At 34.0% G+C, this 25,796-nt stretch overlaps 1 protein-coding gene across 1 annotated transcript in view; it reads right to left on the reverse strand.

Annotated features, from left to right (window-relative positions):
* Nucleotides 1–779: 779 nt before the first annotated feature.
* LOC142322820 (uncharacterized) overlaps nucleotides 780–25,796 on the reverse strand; it is a 40,424-nt gene continuing 15,407 nt past the window's right edge. Inside the window, exon 2 of the mRNA XM_075361892.1 lies at nucleotides 780–2,047. Within this exon, the coding sequence (XP_075218007.1) occupies nucleotides 1,049–2,047 (999 nt within the window). The 3' untranslated portion in view covers nucleotides 780–1,048. The remainder of the gene's footprint in view (nucleotides 2,048–25,796) is intronic.

Here is a 25,796-nt window from a genome sequence, read left to right on the forward strand (position 1 = left end):
CGTTAATCTTCCTATACAAAAAATTGAAACGTGTTACTGTTCAACGATATTAAAAATTATACTTGTTTATTTAATTCGGTATATTTTTGTAAAAAAAAGAATTTCGATAGAGAATTGTTTAGTCAGCCGTAAAAAAACAGAGGTGTATTATTTTAAAACAGTGTTTTAATAAATAAAACTAGACACTGTAGTAATTATGTTGCGGCTTTTTCACGTCGTAAAACTGCTCAAAGACTCATTTTTCTCATCTCTTTCTGAAATCATGTAATTTGAAAACCGCGTGTATGTAAAAGCTTTAAGTCATTGAATTTCAAGTAATTTGACCTGTTCTTTTACTAAATATTTGACTTAATATTTTGTATAAAACTCGACAAAAGAAAAAATACTAAATAATGTTTTAATGCGTTTTAACTGAAAAGTTCTTTTGCGAAAACTAGTTAAAGTAATAGTAACTAAAAAGTGTAATTTAGAAAAATAGCGGTTCTTGTATAAAAAAGGTAGTTTTTTACTTTCGTACTATTTTTCAAATGAGAAAATGACTTAATTACCTGTACTTAGCTACTTGCGAAATTCTGAGGTTTTTAAACGATTTCAAATTTAAAAAAATTATGTAAAAATATTAGTTATTAAAATTATAAAGTTTAATAAAAATATTTAATAGAAAATATTTTAACATATCCTACAATAAACAAAGATATAAGTATTAGATTCCAATAATAATAAAATAAATGTATATTCTTACTATCGTATGTATTTGTGTGTGATATGTCTGTCTAAATTTTTACCTCTACAAAAATAGTTTAATGAATTAATTATTATTTTAATTAAACATAAAAAATACATTAATCAGAATGTCTTTGGTCCTATACTAGTTAATAAAAACTAAAGGTATGTTGTATCAGCCATTAGATAATATCACGGGGAGTGATCGACGTGAATCACATTATTAGGATGGGTACACATTCATATATTACAGGATGCAAGCCGTTGACGCGCACCGTCGACTGCGACTAATGCCGTAACGTGTTCTGACTACATACTGTTTCGGTTATATAGTAACGTGTCTTTTCATATGAAGCGATAAATGATCGGAACGAGAAAAAGCTCTTTCGCATAGCCGACATTGAAACGGTCTATCTCCAGTATGTTTCCGATAATGCCGTGTTAATTCATCGGATCTGGCGAACTTCCAACCGCATCCTTTCCAGCCGCATTGATAGGGCTTTTCTCCCGTATGAGTTCGAAGATGCGCCTTTAAATGGGACGATTTCGTGTAAGTTTTTCCGCAACCGGCATGAGAACACGTATGTACGATTACTTTACGACGGCTCCAGTTTTGTCGGCGTCTCGTTTTAGTCCCTCCAGGTTTTAAAGAAACTCCTGGTGGAGGTACAGAATGTTGATGATTTGCGAGGTACGGTTGATGTCTGTGACGGAAGTTAGTTTCGGAGGAACCGTGAAGCGATGTGATATGAGGAGATGACGGTGGAGTTATTATCATCACATGATGATGTCTATCGGGATTATACGGATCGGAACCGCCCGGTAAAGAAGGTATAGGATGGTACGTTTCTGGAGTATTCGGTGGGGATATATGCCCTAGGGAAACGAAACAACGGGATCCAGAATTCGGTCCGTTTGACATAAAGGACGGTTGAGGTACAACGTATCCTTGACTACAATAATGTTGCATCCCGGTCGAAGTCGAAATATTTGAATACTCAGCGGTCTGTCTCGTCATATATATACCGTGATCTGAACTTTCTTCCGGTTTTATTCTTCCTGAACAGTCCGAATAACTGTGCGTAATTTCAGACTTCAGATGTTCTTCCTTTCTTGAATCCGGCAACGAACATATCGAATGACTTGGAACGAGTTGATCGGTAGGTCTATTCTTATAGGGGCATCCCAGATCGAAATAATAACCCGTCGATGGTGAAGATGTTTGAAAATGTTCGATCGTCACTGGATGTAACTCCGCTGAAGTTTCCACTTCGAAGACCGGTGCACCTCCACCCGATATAACCGTCTCTATATCCTGCCATACCTGCGCACACACAATAATAAAATAATTATAATAAAAAAAGTAATATTACAGTTATACGTTGTGTAAAGTTACCACACAATAGCTATGTTAAACAATAGTATATAAAATTATAATTTATGAAGCACCTTATTCTATTAATACGCGCGCGCGCACACACACACACACACACACACACAAATATATGTATATATATATATTTTTTTTTTTTTTTGCTTGGCATTTCTCCCGCCACCACCCCATTCGGTCGCAATAAAACATAAGACCGAATGTCCATGCCACAAACTGCTATTGAGCCTCAAACAGTTTAGCGACCAGTATCCTAACATAGCTCCTAGAGCTTACCTAACAGCGTTAGCGAACTAAGCGTGGTACCATACACCGACGGCTTACGTGTCCTTACCGCTCACTGGTCATATATTTGCTAAAATGGGTAGGCGCACCCCGTCAACTATTAAAAATATATATGTCATCCATAATAAAAATTTATTTCGTCTAGGCAGCAATTAACTGCCACACCTAGGTTGCTGAATGCCAGCAAGTATCTGACCATCATTTTATAGCGCTTGGAGCCATAATAACTGATTGGTGGTCAGCCATACTCAGGGTTAGCTTCGCACGGCATTGTGGTAAGAGCCTTTCCCTTAAGCAAACTACGGACGCCGGTTGAAAAAATCAACCGCATCTAGGAATTACCACACGGTCCGACAATGCGGCTCTCATCACACTGACTCACCGCTTGTGAGTGAAATTTTTCCCCTTGACCACTAAGTTTCAGGGTGGCCCGGTCTCTGAGCCCCCCAAGAGCAGGGTAGTCAGACATCAGGTGTTCATTTGACTGGATCTTTCCGCAGACGCACAACTCATGAGCTGCCAGTTGGAACCGAAACAAATATTGGTTTAAATTTACATGCTTGGATAGCACTCGGGTTCTTGTTGCCCTTAAAAACGAGCTCGAGGCATACCATCTCCTCAAATCCTGTATAAAAGTATAAAAGGATCTTCCCTCAGTCGTGGTGTCCCATTCCAGCTGCCATGCTTCCCTTGCGAGATTCTGCAGCCTCTTCCGCAGGTGGGAGATGGGCAGGTAAACGAAATTTAGATCCGGTGTATTGTGATCGCCGCTCCGCTGCGGTACTGGCCCGGCTCGAAACCGCATCCCAAATACCTCGGCCTCCCGGCCTCTTCGCAATCTCAACATGGCTGTCCGAACTTTCACCACTAAATCGATTGGGAGTGCCTTTCCCAATACGGTGGTAGCCTTATAGGAGGTAGTTTTAAAAACACCAGTGCATACAATTAAGGCTCTGCGCTGGGCAGTCTTTAAATTTTGAACAAGTACTCTATTCATTTCCAACCTATGCGCCCGAACGGACGCCGTGTAAGAGATAATGCTTTCGAAGACACCACGGTACACCATGTACCTTTGACGGCCCGACAAGCAGTGAGGTGTAGTGGCATCTCGACGATGGTTGAAAGCAAGTAAATTTCACGCAGGACTCTGCGATGGAGCTGAGTGGGAGTTGGAGGTCTGTCCGCCTCTCCCTTGTAGACCAGACAAGAATCCGTTAATTAGCCTAAGTCAGGGGTATGAACTGAAGTTGAGTTAATTAAGGGAACTAGGATTAAATTTCGTTGTTGCGAACAACATTTTTGGTGTTGTGTTGTTAAATCGCCTCGAATTTCGAAACATTTACTAGAAATTGGCTCATAAAAGTAGAACTAGGCTTGGGGTTCGTACTTCCGCGAACTCGGTTAGCTAGTTCAGAGGGCAACGATGTAGGACATGCAAGATATCCGGACGAGGTATACAGCGAAGGTAGCCGAGTTTAAAAATCACCGATGTAAATGTCTACCGAGGCATTTATATCGGTGGCATCCCAACGAGGTCTGGCTTATTACTATGAGATGTAAAAAGTTAGATGGCGAAAGACGACTCCCGTTAAAGCCTATCAGGGATTACGACCATATAGCCAATAATCTTTCGCAAGGATTAGGTAAAAACAAATAAAAACAGTTTTAGATCACAAAAAAGTAATCAAACAACTTCAACCGATTATAAAGATTAGTCAGAACGGATAAGCCTATCGATTGCCGCATTTTCTCAAATCGTGGAATTAAACTGAGCTCAGCCAATCTCATTTTCTTTATTGCATTGATTTTCGCGCGTAACTTAGATTTTATCGCTCATTGACTACGATAAAATATAAGTAACCGTTTACAGAGGCTTCTGCAACCAGTAACTAAACGGTTTGCACCGGTTCCACTAGATGTCGCGTCTTTTGACATTGAATTGAAAATGGATATCGAATTACGTAAATCGTGTAATATTTCACAGCGTCCAAGCGACGAGATTGCGGCTCTCCTGGGGACACACTTTCAGAACCGCTGTGTTATAGTGTAAATGGATTTGTGTATTTTAAAAATTATGTTTTGAAACTTACTGTAAAAATATAGTGAAAGTGCCTATCTCATTTGTAAGTGATCTAATCATTCACTTTACTGTTTTTGTGGAATTTTTTATTTATATCCGAATTTTATTATATACATATGTAGAATCATGTAATACATATACCATATCAAATATAAAATAATAAGTATAATGATATTTCAGAATAATCATTACTCTTAATTAAACATATATGCAATCAATCCATAATACTAAAACTTAAATAAATAATATAGTACATACTACGATTGGTTACCTCGTGAATAAATGAAAATAATAATAATAACAAAATATTATTTTAGATTTCAGGAACCTATCCAGAACATAAAAATAAATTTAAAAAGTCAATTATGAACAATTTTTTTAATTTCCTTTCTTTATATCTTGCTGGTTGTATTTTTAGTTACATATTCTTTATCGTATATCTAAGATAATGATTTGTATAGATATCACCTTAATAATTAATTATTTTATTTAGGTATTTTAAAAACTATTCAAAAAAATGAAACCTCTTTTGTTCAGTATAAAACACTTTACTTATATCATATTTCTATATAATTAATAATTAGAGTTTATCATTTGAGCGCTAAATGTTAGATCCTCAATAGAAAAATACAGTCGAGCTGAAGCAGAATAATTGAACGTATCGGCTCAAGATTTCTCCCAAAACTACTCGTTTATCGAGCGCGAAAGATTAATACTGATTAAAACATTTTGTAAAATTAATAAATCATATTTTAAACGAGTAGCTCTTACATAGTATAAAATGATAATTCTATTATGGATTTCGTTTCGCTTCCTTCCATTCGGTGACTTTATCATTTAATTCCGTTCGTTACCGTTACCGTGACAGGCCCGTTTATCGTGAAGACGTGTCGCTTAAGATTGCCGAATCCGAATTTGCACTACCAAAGAGAGTAAAGTATTAATCAATTTACCATCGACAGGTGCTTATTGTAGCCGCGATGCTTCTTCTATTTTAAGTAAGAAGATCGCGTTCGATTTCTGAATTAAATGAAAGGGAGAGACTTTAAAAAAAAAAACCGGCTAAGCCTATAACATTAAGCGATATACATAAATCATAATGACGTAAAAATTACCTTAATCGGTAAATGTCATCATAAACGGTTACAACGGTACAAATCTGCTTTTATCGAATAACTAAACGCAAGAGATGGCGATTTTTCGCATGAAAACTACAAAAAATTATCCGTTACCGCAAGGTAATAAGGAAACAACTTGAGGTTTTAAAAAGAGTAAGCATATGATGTTTAATAATATTACTCTTTTTTATTTATCTATGTACGAGGGTAAGTCAGTTGTAATTATTGCAGTGTAGTATGAGGGTAATTGCAATGTAGTTATAAATTTTATTACAATACAAATAGGAAACATACATGTACATAATTTTTCAACATAGTCCCCTTGCTTTTCAACGCACTTGATCCATCGTTACACAAGCTTCCTGATGCCCTCATAAAAGAAGGTTTTCGGTTGAGCTGCGAGCCAGGAATGCAACGCTTCTTTCACTGTTTGTTTGTTTGTTTCTTTCATCCGAGGTAAATCGACGGCCCTTTAATGCCTATTTGAGTGAACCAAATAAATGGTAGTGAGAAGGGGCAAGATCAGGACTACACGGAGGATGAGCCAGTACTTCAAAGTTGGGTTTCTGGAGCGTTTCAGCAGTATGTGGACGGACTTTGTCGTGCAACAACACAACACCTTTCGACAGCAGTCCTCGGCGTTTGCTTTGAATTGTAGGCTTCAGCTTGGCAGTAAGCATGTCACTGTAACACGTACTGTTTATTGTCTTTCCCCTTTCCTCATATTGTTCCAGTACTGGGCCTTGTGAGTCCCGAAATTCCGTAAGCATCAGTTTTCCTGCGGACGTTTGGGTCTTGAACTTTTTTTTGCAGGGAATTTGGATGTTTCCATTCCGTACTCTGCCGTTTACTCTCCGGCTCATAATGATGGATCCATGTTTCGTCACCGATGATGATTCTGTCTAAGAAGACGTCCCGTTCGTTACCATAGTGATCCAAATGTTTTTGGCAGATGTCCAAGCGCATTTGTTTATGCGACTGTGTGAGTAGTTTTGGGACCCATCTTGCACAGACTTTTATGAAACCCAAGTCTGTTGTGGATGATTTCGTAGGCAGAACCGTGACTAGTTTGCAGACGATGTGCCACATCATCGATAGTTACTCGTCTGTCTAAGAAAAACATGTCACGTGCACGCTCAATGTTTTCCTCATTTGTGGCGGTAAACGGTCGTCCGGCTCCTTCTTCGTGCCTAACCCTTGAGCGACCGTTTTTGAATTTTTCAATCCATTCGTAGACACTCCGTTGCGGCAACACACTGTTCCCGTACTGTACCGAAAGTCTTCGATGAATTTCGACCCCTGATACACCTTCCGACAACAAAAAACGGATCGCTCAACGTTGCTCTTCTCTTTGGTGCAAACAGAAAGCGGAGCAGCCATGGTTAACAGCAGGGCAGCGATAATGGAACTAACCTAGCAGCATAAAACCTGCACAAACATAACAACAATTAAACCACGCATGCGTCATCTACGCAACACGACAGTACTAAATATTCATAATATAAACAAAAATATAACTAAATTGCGGATAATAATTGACTTACCCTCGTATTTTTATTTTAATTAACGGCTCACAAGATAAAAATAGGAGAAAAACAATTTGTTCTCCACTTATGGATCGTTGAAAAATAATTTACTCTTAAGTTTTCTCATTCAATACGTACCCCTAATAATTAACAATATATTAATGAATTAACACACCACCGTTTTATATTTTTTTAAATATCAGCCGGGATAAATACATAAAGATAATTAATCTTGATCTAACTTAAATTTTTATATTTAAAAAATTACAAAACCCAGTCAAAAAAACAATACGTTTCATCATTGCATCGTAATCGTTTAACTTATGGAATTGGTTGTTTTACGTATTATAAATTACTTGATTTCTTCAAAATCATGTATTTTTTTAGATACAGTGAGTTTTGGCTATTAATTAAGAAAAAAAAACATTTTAATTTTAGTATGTAATATATTTTTGATCTGAGTTCACAGAGTTATTTATATACCGAAATTAAAACAGGATGGAAAAAGATTTGGGAAGGAAAGAAAACATTTTATTAAATCTGATGGGAAACTGAACCGTCTAACAAAAAAGAGTACAGCCATTTCAGTGCTACGCAAAAAAAAGAATATCAAGAAGTTCCAGAATTGTACTATAATCAACACTTGTAAGAAACGACTGTACGATTTTCTTATAAATGATCGAGGGATTCCAGTCGGTTTAAACGAAATTCTGTTTCCCTTCGCAACCGCTTTTTTCGATTCTGTTGTTTATGGAGATATGAAAAATTACGTGTAATATATAACCGTTATTAAAATGCACTATTTGGTGGAAGAAGTATTTTTTAATGATCGAATGGAAATCGACTGTTGGAAAATTTTAACAGCATGTAAAATTCTGTTTATGTATTTTGGATACTGGATATTTTTTTTGTTATATATATATATTGGCATTCTATTGGATATTTTTAAACATATATTAGTACTAGATTTTTAAACCGTGTTAGTAAAGTACGATAGCCCTTACGTAATTTTTCAACTGTTAATCGTAGGAAAATTAAATTTAGCAAACGGTATTTTTGTATAAGACTGCTGCACAACCAAGAACTCATGGTGCCCTCATGAAGGAAGCAAAATCAAAGATTTTAAATGGAAAGGGTATAATTATTATATATAATTTTGAAGACAAAATATTAAATAACTTTAAACTACCATAACTCTAACTAAAATAAAATTACTGAATGTTGAAGTTGTACTACCGTAACTTAAAACAAACATAAAAAGGGCTATATTTTGAGTTAATTTCCCTTAATTTCTGTAGATTTTCTTTAAGCGATTGGAAAATCTAAACAGTAAAGCAGAAAAGATCAATATTTTATAAGGTAAGATAGTAGATTATTTACATCGACTGAATTGTTAAGATTAAAACTCTTCTAAACTAATTTTTTCCAGTGATATTAAAAAAAAAACAATGATAATAAATAAATAATGCTTTGTGTACGAAAAAATATCTGACTTAAATTTAACATTTTCGAAATAATTTTTGACAAGTATAACAATTTTAATTAAGTTTTAAAATGAAAACGATTAATAAAAGTACCGGGGTAATTTTGTATATTTATAAAAATATATTTAAATAAATTTAATAACGAAACACTAAAATTTAGCAAAATTATATAATCTGTGAATTAAGGCTCCATTTAAAGAATGTATAATTCTAGTGGAAGAACATTTTCGGGTCTTTCATTAAAATATCAAGGTGGTTTCTTTTGTAATCTACCTGTTCGTTTAACGATTATTATGTTTCTGTGAATTTCAAAGTTCTATGAGACATATTCTTTTTGGTGTGGATAGAAGGAAAATTGAGGAATCGGTGATGATACATAAGACTGCAAGCATTTCAAGATAATTTATTCATTAAACGATTAAATAAATAATTTTTTATATGTAGGAAGTAGCCCATGAAAGATGTCGGTATATCTTTTCTACTTCTTTAGAGTATTCGGAATTTACGAATAGTAAATATATCGTTTAACAATAAGAAAAATTATAATATCTTAGACGGTTAACTCTACTTTATGCCCTTATTATATATTTTCAATAAAGTAGAATAACCGTAAATTATTTTATTGAAAAATTATGCAAAATCATTTTTTAACCGTAATTAAATAACATCCTATGAGACCGAATAAATGATTACAGTAAAAATAATCGTATTCTTACAACTTACAATAGTCATTTATCGGAACAGAATAGAATGTTAAAAATTTAAAAAAATAAGGACTTCATTATAGACAAAGTGCAGTTGTTTACAATTTTTATAAGAATCGTGTTGCTAAAATAAGTATAAAACACAAGAAAAGGTGAACTGAAATAGAGAAAGGAGTCAGATAAAGCACAGTTTATGCGGTAAAAGTATCAAAATAACTGTTTTGCTATTTTTACCGGATAAGACAAAGTAAAAATTGTAAAAAAATAAGTTAAAATAAGTATCAAAACTGGAATATTTCAAGGACTAAAAAATTTGTACTCTGATGTTTCAACTATAAATGTTAAGTCGTTCAAAGGATCGTGAATCAAATGTCTTTGTGGATATTAAAATCGTTCGGTTCGACTCCAAACCTTCGCTTCACTTTTATTTTTGTCGATATGTTATTAACAAATTATGAGCCAATAAAAAATATAACTTAGATTATAAAATCAGCTTGGATATCCGAAGGCAAACGGCCGCAAAATAAGTCATTAAAAATCTAATTCGCGAAAAAAATTAAATATTTGACCTGCAAGGCCCCAGGCTTTGATGGAATAACGGTGGAGCTTCTTGTTTGATCGGTCGGGGTGAGTGTGAGAGTTGTCACACGAATTTTTAATAAATTGTTGTTTGGTGGATACTTCCCTGCGTGTTGGAAGAAGGGGATTGTAAAATTTTTTAAAGGTGCCGACAAGGATCCTGCCGTTACTTCTTCGTATAGGCCTTTAACGTTGCTTCCAGTTACGGGTAAGGTCTTTGAAAGGTTCTGTAGCTGCGTATAAATGAGAGTTTAACCTCGTAAAGATTGTTGATGGAGAATTAGTACGAGTTTCTTCCCGGAAAGGGAACTGAGGACGCTATACTTCGTGTGATGAGGGTGGTAACGATCAATGAGACGGTTTACTTTAGACATCGGGATGTGCTGCTTTGCGAGGGCAGCCATGTTGGCAAGACATTGTCCAAGGGATGTCCCCAGGGCAGCTCTTTGGGCCATTTATTGTGGGTGATGGAGTTTTATTCTCTCCTGCAGCTGAGGTTGCCCAGCGGGTGTTGCATCGTCGGTTATGCTGACGATGGGCGCCTGTTGATCGCAGGAAGCTCACGGAGGGAGGTTCAAGTCCCAGCCACTCAAGCTTGCAGGATGTTTGAGCTGTGAGGTCACCAACACAAGATGACGTTTAGCCCGGAAAACACCACGATTTTACTCCTCAAAAATCGTTTGGCAGCGAGTCGGCGAGTCTGTGTTTCGATGGCAGGTCGCGTATTAAGTATGTTCAGGTTCAAAAGTACCTCGGGGTGTTTCGACGGTATTCGACGTGTGATCAGTTCTGATTGGAGTCTTAATTTTTAGATCATGAGAATCCTGTATAAAGGGGTGTGCGAGGCTACTATGCTATATGCGGCGCCTGTTTGGGCGGATGGGCTAAAATATAAAACTTGTCGGGACATGTAATTAAGGGCTCAACGTCTAATGTTGTTAACGGTAACGGGAAGGCAGTCTTGATGATTCCAGGCGTGAAACCGATAAAGTTGATTGCGACTGAGAAGTAGCAGCGGTATGTTGCTAAGACGTCCGGTGAGTTGACTTCGGATAAAGTTCGAGAAATTGAACATGGCAATGCCTTGTGGCAGGCCAGATGGGATGAGACAGAGAGTGGGCGTTGTACGCATGATTTCTTTCCAAATGTTGTTGGTTTGCGGAACGCCTCTTGGGTGCACCCTCATAAATATGAGACGCAATTTCTTCCCGGTCATGGTGCTTTTAGGGACAGACTTCAGAAATTCAGCGTGGTAGATTCTGGGATGTGTCCTCAGTATGGACAATTGGATGACACTTACCATGTCTTTATGAGTGCTCGAAGTACGAGTTAATGCGCATGGAGACCATCTGTCGACTTCATGTTATCGAGTCGGCGTTGGATCTCCGTGTAAACTGGAGGAGCCAGGCCGAAAGGGCAGTAGTGGAGAGTTTTATAGTGTTCTAGGCAAAGGGAAGGATTGCTGAGGAGATCTACAGCCCTGCATGGATGTCTCTTGTATTTTGTTTTTATTGATGATTTGTTTTATAAATTATGGTTTTGTTTTTCTTGTCCTTTGTTTTTTGTATTTTCAATGTTACTGTGTTGTTATTGTTCCGTGTAATATTTTTATGTTTCGTGTTGTATGTTGAACTCACTTTTACCTTCTACGGGTAGGTAGTTCAGTTCCTTTGTTTAATTAATTCCTTTCAGTCTTACTTAAGACTCTGTGAGATGTGTTTTGTTTTGAGTTCATTGAATAGTAGCACACCGATGGGAATTTCACTCGTGGCATTTGTATCGGTGGCATCCTGCCCGAAGCGGACTGGATAAGTGAAAAGTCGAGTTTTTGAAGATGACCTCCTGTAAATCCCATAAGGGCTAGGAAGGAGGGTTGGTGGAGGGTGTCTTCCCCTACGGTGGTCAGAATGAAAAAGATAATTTTTGCTTCTTATCGATGTAAAAATCGAAATGAATGTGAATTTTTCATAACAGTGTCGTCTAGCCTGCGGTTGTGGACCGTATTCTTGGAGTATGCTGTAATACAAAATCAAATGTTTCGGTACTGGAATATTTAGCAGTGCACTCCAGTCGACGGTATTACAGTTTTGGCATAAAATAGGTAATTAATGATCAGAATTTATTGCCGGGGAAGAAACTCAATTTTAAAATAAACAAAAAAGGAGCATATAATGAAATACAGTTGAAAGAAGGATAATACGGAAAACATAATACCGTTTTTCTACCGTCGTAACCGGAAGTCGAAAAATTATGTTTTTAAGTAATAAAATAACGAAGGATGACGAAGATTTTATGCGGTAAATATATTCATTAAACGTATAGATATATTTACTAAATACACTTATTCAAATATATTATCAATAATTAAATGTATAAATCGTATGTTTACATCGGAAATAAAAAATAAACGATAAGGAAGCCATTCAAACAAATACGTTTGAAAAGTTGTGCTAAAGGAAAATGTTACATTTTTATTTCCCAAACCAAGAATTTCCATCAGGGTAAGCCGTGCACATAATCGGCGTGATTCGACTTTGAATTCGGTATTAATGTTTTCATAACGCTTAGGTAGGCGAGGTCACAGACAGAAGGAACTGCTAAGGCCTATAGCTTTTATGATCGTAGACGACATGAATTTACGCCACAGAGTTCTCAAAAACTTGAAGAGTAACGTATACGCTCGGCTCAAAATCGAGTTTAACCGTCGAGTAATTGTTATAAGTTATGAACAGCAATAAATTTCATAGCAAGAACCTGCATTAGCCCAGTGTTTGACGGTTTATCGCTCAGAATTCTTGCGGAAAAACCCGATTGACGTTAAATTTTAACAGTAATTAGGGAATAACTCGAGGAAAGCTCATGTGTCTTTCTCCCTAGGAGTGGATGCCACCCCTTCTCGGAGGTGGAAATTATTAAATTCAAAATAACCGCAGAAATCGACGAAGGAATAAATTCTAAGGAAAAAATGTTCTATAAAATTGTTTTGTAGTCAATACGTTTTTAGTTATTCGTGATTGAAAATGTTGATTTTTCATCCAACCATTGAACGATGTTTCGCGAATAACTCAAAAACCTTACGTTTTATCGAAAAAATTAGTATTGACAAAAATAAAGCTTATAAAATACCAAAGAGATCAGTTTTTTGTTTATTTCTGTAGATGCAATATGAACCGAGTTATGCCTCGTTGGATGTAACTTTTTGTTCACCGAAAACTGAAGTCGAACGTTTCAACGTTAAATAACGGAAAAACGAAAACTTTTTCGAAGAAACATGTAAATATTTTTCATAATACTTAAAAAGCCCTTTAAAATTAGTTTGGTAAAAGTCATTAGCATGAAAACTAACGGAGTTATGATGAAAATAGAATGGCTGCCTTTTTTCGGAGAAAAAATCAGCAATGAAACAAATGATTTTTCCGCAAGAATTGAATTGAGCGCAATCTTTTTAAAATTTGCTTTATTTAAGTACTAAAAATATGTTCTAGAAGTTTGACTGGTTTGGAATGCCTAGATTTGAAAAAAAGGTTGCTTCAATTTGAAAAGTATTTTCAAATTTCTTATAAAATTTTCTTTTTCTCTGTACATGTACGAGACTCATGTATCTGAATGTGTATCTCTTTTATATGGTGTAGTCAATACATTTCCAAAACCGAAAGAATAAACACGCGGTGCACTTCGTTAATATTACCTTTCAAAAGTTATTGAATTAAAGTTATTATTTTTTTTTATTAATAAAGATGTAAGTACATCAGATTCACTTTTCATCGTTTAATACATGAGCAGAAATTTAATTTTCATGATAAAGTTAAAAATAGTAATTATTTTAAATAAACTCATTAATTTTAAATTGAATGCTGAATAGATTTTTAAACGAACTTTATATTTGATTAACTTTAAAAGCGTCGTCTGTGTGGTACTTCATTATTCAAATCACACTATTAAAAAAATTCCTTACAAATTCTAAATGTATTTTTTAAGGATATATGCACGAGGCCGGTTTCTAAGATTTGGGACGTTGCAATAAATTATAAATTACATTAACAACTGTAAAAAGTGTATAATTCATTATAAATACACCATTAAAACATTTTAAGTTATTGAAAACTAAGTTTTTTTCGTCATTAGGGTAGATTCTAAGGCTTGAAACGTAATAAAACATCCTAAATTATATTCCAAAATATAAAAGAATGTTTATTCTACATATTTAAACATGATTTCAATCTATGAAATGTTTAAATTTATGGTTTTTGAATTTTTTTAACAAGGGGTGGTTTTCACCCCCAAAGAAACAAAAAAGCACACATCAGGAACGTATAATTTTTGAAGTAGAGGGTTAGGTAAGCTTAATTACAAATTTTCATGAAAATCGATGTTGTCCGAAAGAATTCTGAGGTAATAACTTTATTTTTACCGTCAAACTCTGAACTACTTCTAATTACTAAAAAGCTATTTCCAATTTTTTTATCTTCTATATGCGTAAAATAATTAGTTTGACTACGACTGTAGAAAATCGAATCCTAACCTTCACCAAATGCAGTCTTTTTTCAATGCATTCTCCCACTTTTTTACATTGAAAAAAAATCAAATCCCGTGTACTTTACATGCAATCAGTTAAGTATTGTTTAAATATACTCGAAGGTAAAAAGTACAGCGATGAGGAATAATCATCATCTTTGCTACAACCTACGTATTTTTTTATTCTGTAGTTCTGCCAGAAGAATAAGGAATCTATACAAATAAGAACGATTGTTTTCATCGATACTAGAATAATTAGCCGATAGAAATGTTACTGTTCCCGTTTCTATCGATTCTTAACTCATACAGTAGGTTAGGTTAGATTAAGTACTTTTTCCTCCAAAAATATTTGGGAAGCAGAAAATCCGTTTTTAAATTATTCTATAATTAAACTTTTTAATAAATAATAATCTTCTAAATTTAAAATTGTATCTCTGTTAAAGAAATCTCGGCTAGAAACTCGGCTTTTCGCATTTTTTAAAAATTCTCTTCATACATAACATTGATAAACATAATTTTGGTTTCCTAACATGCGATACATGATTTTAATCTGATTTTTGATGCTGAAAATGAATATGAACTCAGAATCTATTTATCACTCGCCATGTTTTTAAAATTTTTAAATTTTAATTAAACGATTTTTTACATTTTTCAACGTATAATTAGCATTTTAAGCTCCTATATTGTATTTTGTTACCTAATTTTTTATTGTTTAACTTTTTAACATAATTTGTAAGCTATAAATAAACAATACTAGACAAATAATTAAATCATATCATAGTCACATATTATGTGACATCATACTTAATACTGAAGAGTGAGCCTTCATGGACAAGATTAATCATGTCTCTGCAGGTCAAAACATGTAGCTGAAAACACAGCTGTGTTGTTTGTATTAAGCACTGGATTTAAAAATGAATTCATTTTCTTCGGTGTTATTGCCGTCTTAAGTTTGTTAAAAGTGCAATGTCATAATGCCTCGAAACGGTATAAATGATGTGGATGCCTTTTGTTATGTATGTGGTGAGTTTACCGTAAAATCAAATAGAAAATACATTACACCTTTAATTAAAAAAACATATCATTTGTACTTTCAGTGTAAAATTGGTGATCAGGATAAGACGTGGGCTCCTGACATAATATGCACTAATTGTTCTGTATATTTAAGGGGATGGCTGAAAGGTACACGGAAGGCTTTGCCATTTGGTGTACCTATGGTTTGGCGTGAACCAAAGGATCATGTAATTGATTGTTACTTTTATTTAACAGGTGTGTCTGGAATTTGTAAAAATCTAAACATACTTAAAATATCCTTCATTGCAATCTGCAGTCAAGTCTGTACCTCACAGTGAAATTATTCTTCCTGAGCCACCTGTGAATGTATGTTTCGAAAACAGCGATGAAGAATCAGGTAGTACCGAAAAAGACAACAATGATTTTGATTTTGAATCATCTTCCAGTCATCTTATATCACAAGGTGAATTAAATGACTTGGTTAGGGATTTCAATTTATCAAAAAATCAAGCTGAACTGTTAGGATCAAGACTGCAAGGTTGGAATTTACTTTAAAAAAATACAAAAATTTCGGGCTTTCGAAGCCGACAAAAAGAACTTTCTCAGTACTTTATTGATGAAAATAATTTGGTTTATTGCACAAATATTGATGAGCTTATGTTACATTTAGGACAAGTTCATAAACCTGAGGACTGGCGCCTTTTCATAGATTCGTCCAAGTGTAGTTTGAAAGTGGTTCTACTATACAACGTTAACAAGTATCCTTCGATACCAGTCGCTTGTGGTATTAATTTGAAAGAGATAAATGATGTGATGATAGATGTTCTTGAAAAAATAAATGATAAAAAACATAGCTGGAACATATGAGGTGATTTGAAAGTTATAGCTATTTTGTTAGGCACGTGCATTTACGCTATACTAAATACATGTGTTTTCTTTACGAACAGGACAGCCGAGCTAGCGATAAACATTATGTTACCAAAGAGTGAAAGAAACAAGACAAATTAACTTTAAATGGGAAAAATAATTGTTCATGAGCCCTTAGTTGAACCCAAAAAAATATTTTTACCCCTTCTCCATATCAAGCTAGGACTAATGAAAAGTTTTTCAAAGTAATGAAGAAGGATAATCTCGGATTTTTGTACATCAGGCAGAAATTTCCGAATGTAAATGAATGAAAACTTAAAGAAGGAATATTATTTGTTGGTCCTGAAATAAGAGAGCTGCTCAAAGATGATGTAGTTAATTCGATGTTAAATAATGTAGAAAGTGCAGCTTGGGCTTATTTAAATACGTTTGCAAAGGTTTTCTCGGCAAACAAAAATACCACGATATTGTTAATCAACTTACTTCATACAGAGCTACGGGAAGTAATAATATGTCCTTAAAAATAAATTCCCTCCACTCACATCTGGAATTTTCCCGGACAACCTCGGAGACCTAAGTGACGAACACGGTGAACGTTTCCATCAAGACATTTCGGTGATGGAATGCAGCTATAAAGGAAAACGAAGCACTAGCATGCTAGTTGATTGCTGTTGGAATTAATTTGGAATGTGCCTGAGGCTATTTATAAAGAAAAGCATCAGCGAAATCATTCTAACACAGGTATGGGGATGCAAAATTATAAATTTTACAGATTTTAACTATATTTTCCCTTAATTTTTTTGAAGCGTAATTTATTTAAAAATAAGGGTGATAGAAAAATTGTATTTACAGATCTGTAATGTACGCAAAAAAGCAATTCAAGAAATAGTATCTTAGAGAAACTTTAATTTTTTTTTTTGTCTATCAGATAATTATATCATGTGGCACCAAATTTTTCTTATATACGCATACTTTTTTAAAAACAAACTTTTTCGCTTGTGTATTAATAAACTTTAAAAGATTTTCCTGTGTTTTTGTTATTATTGAGATTTAATTTATTTAAAGAAAATTTGAAGATATTACGAGACAATCTAAACATATTGCCTTTTTCATTTGTTTTCTCGGTAATGTAATTTCAACATTCCGTTATGTGATTAGAGATTATACAAATAATTATTAATTATAAATAATCAAGAATCTGGTTTTATCCGTATTTTAAATAATTTAAGAAATGAATCTTTCCGTAGCCCGTTTTAATAAATCGGCTAATTTTATTAAATTACTATTTTCGGCTGTCGATAAAGATATAAAAATAATTTTTTATTGAAATGTCTGTTTAGCAACTGTTCTTGTACGTATATACTTTCAGTTTCGACTAACAACACGATGAAAAAGGGATGCAAAGAGAAATATTCATTAAAAATGATGGAATCTGTTACAAACACCTACGGCTGAGAAAGAAAGTTTCCTCTAGATTTCAGTAATTTCATGTACGTTTAAGAAAAAGGAAAAATTTCGTGCTTGTCTGTACAGCTGCTTCACTGTGTAACACTGTTAAGCAACTATATTATTTTGTATGAGACGGTCGAGATTCCGAAAGATTTTAATGAAGCTCTTCTTTCATTCATAACCGTTTTACCGAACCGATATTAACTGAAATTACGAAACTCTGTAGATATCATTGTAGTATTCTTGAAACACAGTTCAGTGCAGTTCTTTGCGGTAAAAATTTCTTCTCTGTAGTAAGAGCTAAAATAGCATTTTTTTATGTGGCCGCTACATTTAAACTGATCATCGGAAAAAATATGTTAACATTTTTGATAGAAGAAAAAATATTCTTCAATTCTTATCGCTCAAGGTAAAAATCTTTGAAATTTCACCTTCGTGAAAAATGATTTTTTATATTTAATTTGCGGTTTTTTTTATACGTAATTCTGATAGATTTTCTTTAAATAAACTGAAATTTTAAGTTAAATGCAGAAAAAATCAAAGATTAATACGATTTAAAAATCAACTTGTTCCATCAAATGGTCATTACAAAAATACGCCTTTTCTTTCGTGACTACAATTATAAAATATATTGTAGCTTATTTGATAATGCATCGTACTTGGAGGAAGAAACGAATTATCATTTCAAAACATTTGTTTTACTTCAGGATTTCAGACTACTTAAATTTAATAAAACTGAAATTATTGAATTTAAACTCAAGCTCGTTTTATATTCGAGGAGAAATTAATTATATTTGATCGGTGGACTTGAAAATTATAAAACATTACGTTACCGCATAAGAGAAATCCAGTAGCTATCGATTTATGTTTTTTATTTTTCATAAGCAGTATTAATGAGATTTATAAATAAAAGCTTGATTCTCGGACTTTATTTAGTTTTTGAGCCGGTTATATATATTATTAAATTTCGATTTCTGAGGAAAAAATCCATAAGAAATATGCATTTTATGGGATTGGTAAACTTTTTCGACAAGAAAATATTTTTTATCTAACTGCAGTAATAAAAAATTAAACATAATGGAACAAAAAAAAAAGTATGGAACAAGTAAAAAAATATCGATTTTGGAATTGTTGGAAACAGTTAACTACGAATATTAATTATTCTGTTTGAAATAGTTTTTATTACGCTGCTTCATTTGCATTTTCCATTCTCATTGTTTTCTGAATTAGATATAGAAAATTATTGTCTATAATTCCATTAAGTGTATTTTTTAATTATCTTACGGTCGGTATTACAACTGACATCACTAAATAGAATCGAACAATTAATTTACTGTATCTTTTAATAAGTTGTAAGATGTACCGTTCAGTTTCAACTATTTAGTTGTGTCGGTCGGAAATTAATTTGAAGTTTCACGTAAAGAAAAGCGATTGTATACAGAGTAGATTATACTCATCTAACATAGATAGAAAAATTAATTTGAAATAAATATCTTAAGGAAATATTGAAATATATGTTGTTTTTTTTAATTTTTTAAGCGAAATTCTATTTTTCTGGAATAATAATACTATCAAAGTGAGAAGTTTTTTGTTTTTTCTGATCATTGACACATCTTGTCCGGCCATATTAATTAAAACATTTACGGAAATTTTCCTTCTTATCTAAATAAATTCAAATGCAAAAAAAATAAGTTAAGTCTTTTTTTTTGTAAAAAAAAACCTATTACAATGCAAGCACAAAGTTATACGCTTAGTATTACAATACTTATACACTTTAGGGGTATAAAATTAAACTGTCTCGTAAACTATTGTTCCCGTAGTAGTATTTTTATTTTTAATATTCTTTATCGATACGATTTTTATTACATTTTTATCAGTATAAAAACATAGTGCGAAAAAATTTGTAAATCTTTGTTAAATTTAACTCTATAATTTAATTAATAAAATAATATATTTTAAAGGTAATTATTAATTAATAATAAATCAATTTTACGATAGACTATAAATTATCAAAAAATTTACATAACATGTTCGAAGAATTTCATATTTCACCCTTATACAGAATGTTATTAAAGTATGGAAACGACTTCACATTTCAAAACTGATGGATACTAGGAGGTAGAAACAAGTGCGGATCTAGATAGATATTTTCTACTTTATAGTGCGTTTGATTCGTTAAAATCAAATACCTCATGTCCACCTTCTTGTTTAAAAAAAAAGTTTGATTCAATATGGTGAATCAAATGGCGGACAAAAATTTCAAACACATAGCATAATGCAGTAATTTAAAAATATATATATATATATATATATATATATATATATATAAATATATATAAAATTTTACATAAAAAATAATCACTCAAAAAAAAACATAAAATCATACTCATTTATAAATAAATAACAAAAGATATGTATAGTCTATCCATCCTCATAGAGATCTTTGACATCACAAATCAAGATTTTTAAATAAACAAAATAAAAAAAAAATGTAAAGCAGTAATTTTCATGTTCTAAATATTAAAGGTGCAATTTATTTTAAGAAAAATTGTTGAAGTTATAAAAAATTAAACATAAAGAACACGCAGTTTCCGATAGTTTTTTTCAAAACTCTAATAGATTGTATAATAAAAAGATCAATATACACATTTATTTAAGAACAAAGTTTCATTTATCGTTTGAATAATTTAAAAATTTCCGATCATCGGTTTCAATATATTGAAATAAAAAAAAAAAAAAAACTTTTTCGGCTTTAGTAAAGAGTTATTTCGTTGAAATATATGTTTAACATTCTATTTCGATACATAAATAGTTTAATAATTTTATTTGACAACGACAATAAAAATCATATATTGTGAAGGAAAGAAGAATTTCCATTAAAACTGTTAGAAATCTCGACCGGTTGTTTATAAAGTTGAAAAGAGTTCTGTATCATGAAAGCGCAAAATATTGTGTAGACCTAGTACATGTCAACAATCGTTTCATTATATACCACTATTAATGACAGTCAAATTGAAGTGAATAACCGAAAATTTTTTACATGCTTAAACGATAGATAAAATTCAATCTTAAAGACAGATAACGATTAATTTTTAAAATAATCCCTCAATGAGCCAGGCTTATTAAGGAAGTAAAGTAATTTCCTTACTAAGCCGATTATATTGTAAAAAATCAGCCCACCAAGCTCATCGAATTTCAGATGATAAATTTCAGCCCCATAAATGACAAGTTTTATTCTCTTCTCCAGCCGATCTAGTTGCTTTGTGACTATTATTATTGTAAGAAAAACAAAATTATAATTAATTTGACAACATATTATTTATGTATTTAATTATTATTAATTAACAGAATTCTTTTTTGCACTTTTTGGTAAGATTTTAAAATCCATTTTATTTTTTAAAATTAATTAATGTAAATGATATTAAAAAAAAAAATTATAATTATTGTATAAAACACTACCTAAAAATTTGTCTAATAACCTATCACAATTTTTGCCTTCTATTATTATTATTCCCTTTTTTCTCATCCTAAATACTGATTTTATCTACAGAGAATATTTTAATTATCTCATGTTCTAAATTTTTTAAGAGGATGAATTTAATATCAGAATTACTGTAGCGAATCGTCAGGCTAAATATATTTTTAACAATTTATTTAATACAATCGAAAATTCTTCACGATATAAAAGAAGTTTTGTTCTATACATCTGACAACCCCGTAATTCATCATAGCATTTTAATTCGTGCGTGAGAGTAGTCTATGTGTGTTTGTATGTGTATATAGCTTATGCGTAGACCGTTCGTGTTGTATTACACACGCGCGTGTTTGTCAAATATATTATTATATTAATTAGTATAATGGGATGTTATAATAATGACGTCACTTGTATACATGCACGGGGTTTTATAGGTAGGTTGTTATAAAAGATGGCTCAGAATCGAGAGGCCATCTGAACGGACGCCCCCGTGTGTATCATTCCTATTGTTTTATGATCGACGCCAACCTAACCTAACCTTAATTCACATTACAGTGCCGTACTCCTCTTCATTCATTTATTTATACATCGTTCATTCATGAATACATTGTTATAATTTAATGCAGACTCATGTCCATTACACAAAACCCCTAAGGCAGTACATACAAGAAGAGTAGAGTCTAACTTATAAAATACAAAAATAGGACGGAGTAACCGATGAACTAGAGTGAAAACGAGTTTAAAGACATCATCGAAAAATAAACAGTTTTACTATTATGTAACGCAAAATTCAAGTTTCGTTTGTTTTCCTAAAATGATTTCATCAATAACGTATTTTCTAAAACAGTTTTTAAATTTTACTAAAACCTTTATTTTTGATATTTGTACAGTAATATATATAATTTTAACAAATAAATTAGATAAATAATAAATATTTTATTCTGATTGATACATAATAATATGTTACATAAATCACGTCAGGAACGGATAGATTTGTTACTCCGTGAATTAAATAAGGAACTACCCTGACATTTATCTGGCTGGATCAACAGAAACCATGATAAAACTTTGATCAAAGCAGCCTCAAAACATATAAAAAATTATAAAATAAAAAATAGATACTATACGCGTATAGAACATAAAAAATTTGAAATAATTTTTTGTTATTTACGTATGGGTTCTTGCTCTCAAAGTTATCTCTATACATAACTTATTCGATTTTGAGCTGAACTCGATTTTAAGCCGAACGTGTACGTTGTTCTTCAAGACTTTTAGAATGCTCCGACGTAGATTCACGTCGTCTACGACCGTAAATTCTAGTAGCTCTAGGAGTTCTTCCTCCTATCATCTGTGACTTCGTCGACCTGGGCTATGAAAATATTAATACCGAATTGAAAGTCCTATTTATGGCGATTATGTGTACGGCTTATCCTGATGGAACTTCTTAGTTCAGGATATAAAAATCTACAGAATACTAATTTGCTCGCGTGAGGCGAGTCCCACCGGTCTACACGCCAGATTAGTCGATGGCATTAAATATAGTAAAACATAATAACTTTTTAAATTAACCTAATAACTTTCTGAAGACGTCTATATCGATAACAAAATTCAATATTCGTCAAACCATTAAAATTTTAAATATATAAGTAGTCGTCATTCCCTTTAATTTTATTATCAAACCGTTTGTTTTTTAAGTACATTATGATAGTAATATAAAATAATTTTTTATTAACAACGATATTAAATTTAGTAAATCACATAACTGCTGAAGATGTCGGTTGGTATTGATATATACAACGATCTATGTAGACAATATCTATTGATATAAACGACATTAAATTTAATAAAAAAAGTTCTAGGTTATTTATTTATACGTTTTTAGTATTTATGATTTACGTTTGGTGAAGTCGGGTAGGTTTGAACTGCGGTAAACATTCCGAGGATCATAAGAACCTACAGTTAAAATTTCGTAATGATCGGTTCAGTAGTTTCTCGGTTAAGTTATCAGGGTATTATTATTATTATTACACTTTCAAATTTTTCAGGTTTGTATTTTTTGAGAGATGTGTGGGTGTTAAATGCATTGACGCTTTTAGATAAAGTAAAACTTTTATTCGATCTGATTTTATAGTTAATACCTTACTTGAATCAGATCTTTTTTTAATTTATCTACTTTTTAAAAATAAAAATGGGGCGATGTTTTTTGAAATTTTTCCCGCCACCACCCTATTCGGTCGCACTAAAGCATAAGAACGAATGTCTGGGCGACAAACGGGTACTGAGCCTCGAAATTGTTTAGGGACCAGTGTCCTAACTAGCTCCTAGAGCTAACCTAAAAGCGAGAGCGGAATAAGCGTGGTACCATCCACCATTGCCTTGCGTTTCTCACCACCCACTTGTCATATAGCACTAAAATGGCTAGCCGAACCCCGTCAACTACTAAAACATATATGATTATCAATAATTAAATTTATCTTGTCAAAGACAGCAATCCGCTGCTACGCCTAGGTCGCTGAATGCCAGCAAGTACCTGTCCACCATTAAAGCACTTGGAGCCTTAATCTGGCTGGTAGCCAGCCAGATCTCTCGGCTAGCTTCCTACAGTAGCGCGGTAGGAGTCTTTTCCCTTAGGCAAACTACTGATGTCGGTTGAACAAAGCAACCGCATCAAGGGACTCCCACACGGAACGAAAATGCGGCTCTCGCCACATTGACTGGCCGCTTGTGAGTGGCTAATTTTCCCATTGACCTCTAAGTTCCAGGGTGGCTGAGTTCTGGCCCCCTAAGAGCTGGGCGGTCGAATATCGTGTTATATATATATATATAGTAACACTATATGTATATAGTGTTCGTTCGACTGGACCTCCCAGTAGACGCATAGCTAATCAGCAGCCAGGTGGAACCGAAACAAATATTGGTTTAAATTTAGTGGAGAGCACTCGGACTCCCGTTGCTCTTAAAAACGAAGGAGAAGCTACCATCCGCCCAGATCTTGTATAAATTTATACAAGGACCTACCCTTAGTCGTTGCGTGCCATTCTTGCTGCCATGCTTCTATCGCGAGGCTGTAAAGCCTCCTCCGCAGGCGGGAGATGGTACACTGTACGTAATTTAGAACCGCAGTACATACAATTAAGTCTTTGCGCTTGGCACAACTTAACGCCGCGTAAGAGGTCGTACTTTTGAAGACACCTCGGTACACCATGTACAAATGACGGACCGACAGTCCGTAAACCTTTCGAATAATCCTCCTAAGCTTGTGCATCACTGCGACAGCGTCCGCCGCTACTTGCCTAATATGTTTGCTAAACAACAACTTCTCATCAAACAAAACACCTAGGTACTTCTGAACTCAAACTCGGCTGATTATACAGCCTTTATACTTAATACTGGGGTTACGATTGTATGATAATTTCTCTGCAGCTGTGAGAAGCATAAACTTCGTCTTGAGCAAAGAAATCTTTAAATTTTGAATATCCATTCAGCCCTCTGTGGTTGACAAGGCCGCTTGCGCCCGGTCTTCTATCTGCGACCTTGAGTTACCACGAACTAACAGGAGACAGTCATCGGCGAAAGTCTGGCCGTAACCCCTCCCGGGAATGTCAGTCCCAAAAATCCATCTAATACCAGTTTCCACGGCAAGGGACCCAGAACGAAGCCTTGAGGGCTTCCCCTGGTGACGGACGTTTCCACAACTAGGTGCGCATTCTTAAACAGAGCCCGGCGATCAGACCAGTGTCACGTAGTACGACCTGCAGGGCAACGTCAACATTGCGGCGTTCCAACTCATAGAGGACAGAACTTTAACACAAGGAAGGAAATGCTGCCTCTCCAACCTCGGTGCCAACCCCTTTAATGTAACCATACTGGCCTCGATTTAGAAGTGAGTTCATATCGATGCTTTCCAAAAGTCGTTCCACAAACAGCCTTTCCAGCAACTTTTCGATTACTCGCAAGAGGCAGACAGGTCGATTACTGCTAACTTCACACAGATCCTTTCCTGATTTTAAGAGAACCTTCACCAAAGCCACCTTCCAACAAGTCGGAAAGCAACCCCAGCTTTGGCAGCCGAGAACAGTCTGCCAAGCGGCTTTCTTATGACAGGCAGCAGATGACACAAAATATCCGGGTTAAGTTGGTCAATCCCCTGTGACTTTCTCAATACCATTCGACAAACCACTCGGTCTATATCTACGGAATCCACAGCCCGTACGTCAGGGAATGGTGTCTCACCCGCCCTAACGCCGACATATGCTTCACTCTCCAAAGCTTCTGGAAACATAGTATCCAGGAAAGCCTAGTAAGTCGCCACAGATGTTAAAGTGTGGTCTCGACCATCAAACCTGCATCGAACATTGGACGTGCTGTCCAATGGCTTTTGCTGGTAACATGACTTTGCGAGCTGCCAGGGGTTGCGCTGGCATGGTGTCTTGTCAACACTTGAGTTTGGCTTCCTTGATGGCATGAACGTACTTATTACGGGCGCGCCGATTGATCCACAGACCCTCAGCGCACACGTCATCAACGATATTCCCCATTAGAGGGCGACGCTGGTATATTCTCCTAGCTCTTGGTCTCGGACCTAAC

Source organism: Lycorma delicatula, chromosome 4 (assembly GCF_047948215.1).
Source record: "Lycorma delicatula isolate Av1 chromosome 4, ASM4794821v1, whole genome shotgun sequence".
Taxonomy (NCBI): Eukaryota; Metazoa; Arthropoda; class Insecta; order Hemiptera; family Fulgoridae; genus Lycorma; species Lycorma delicatula.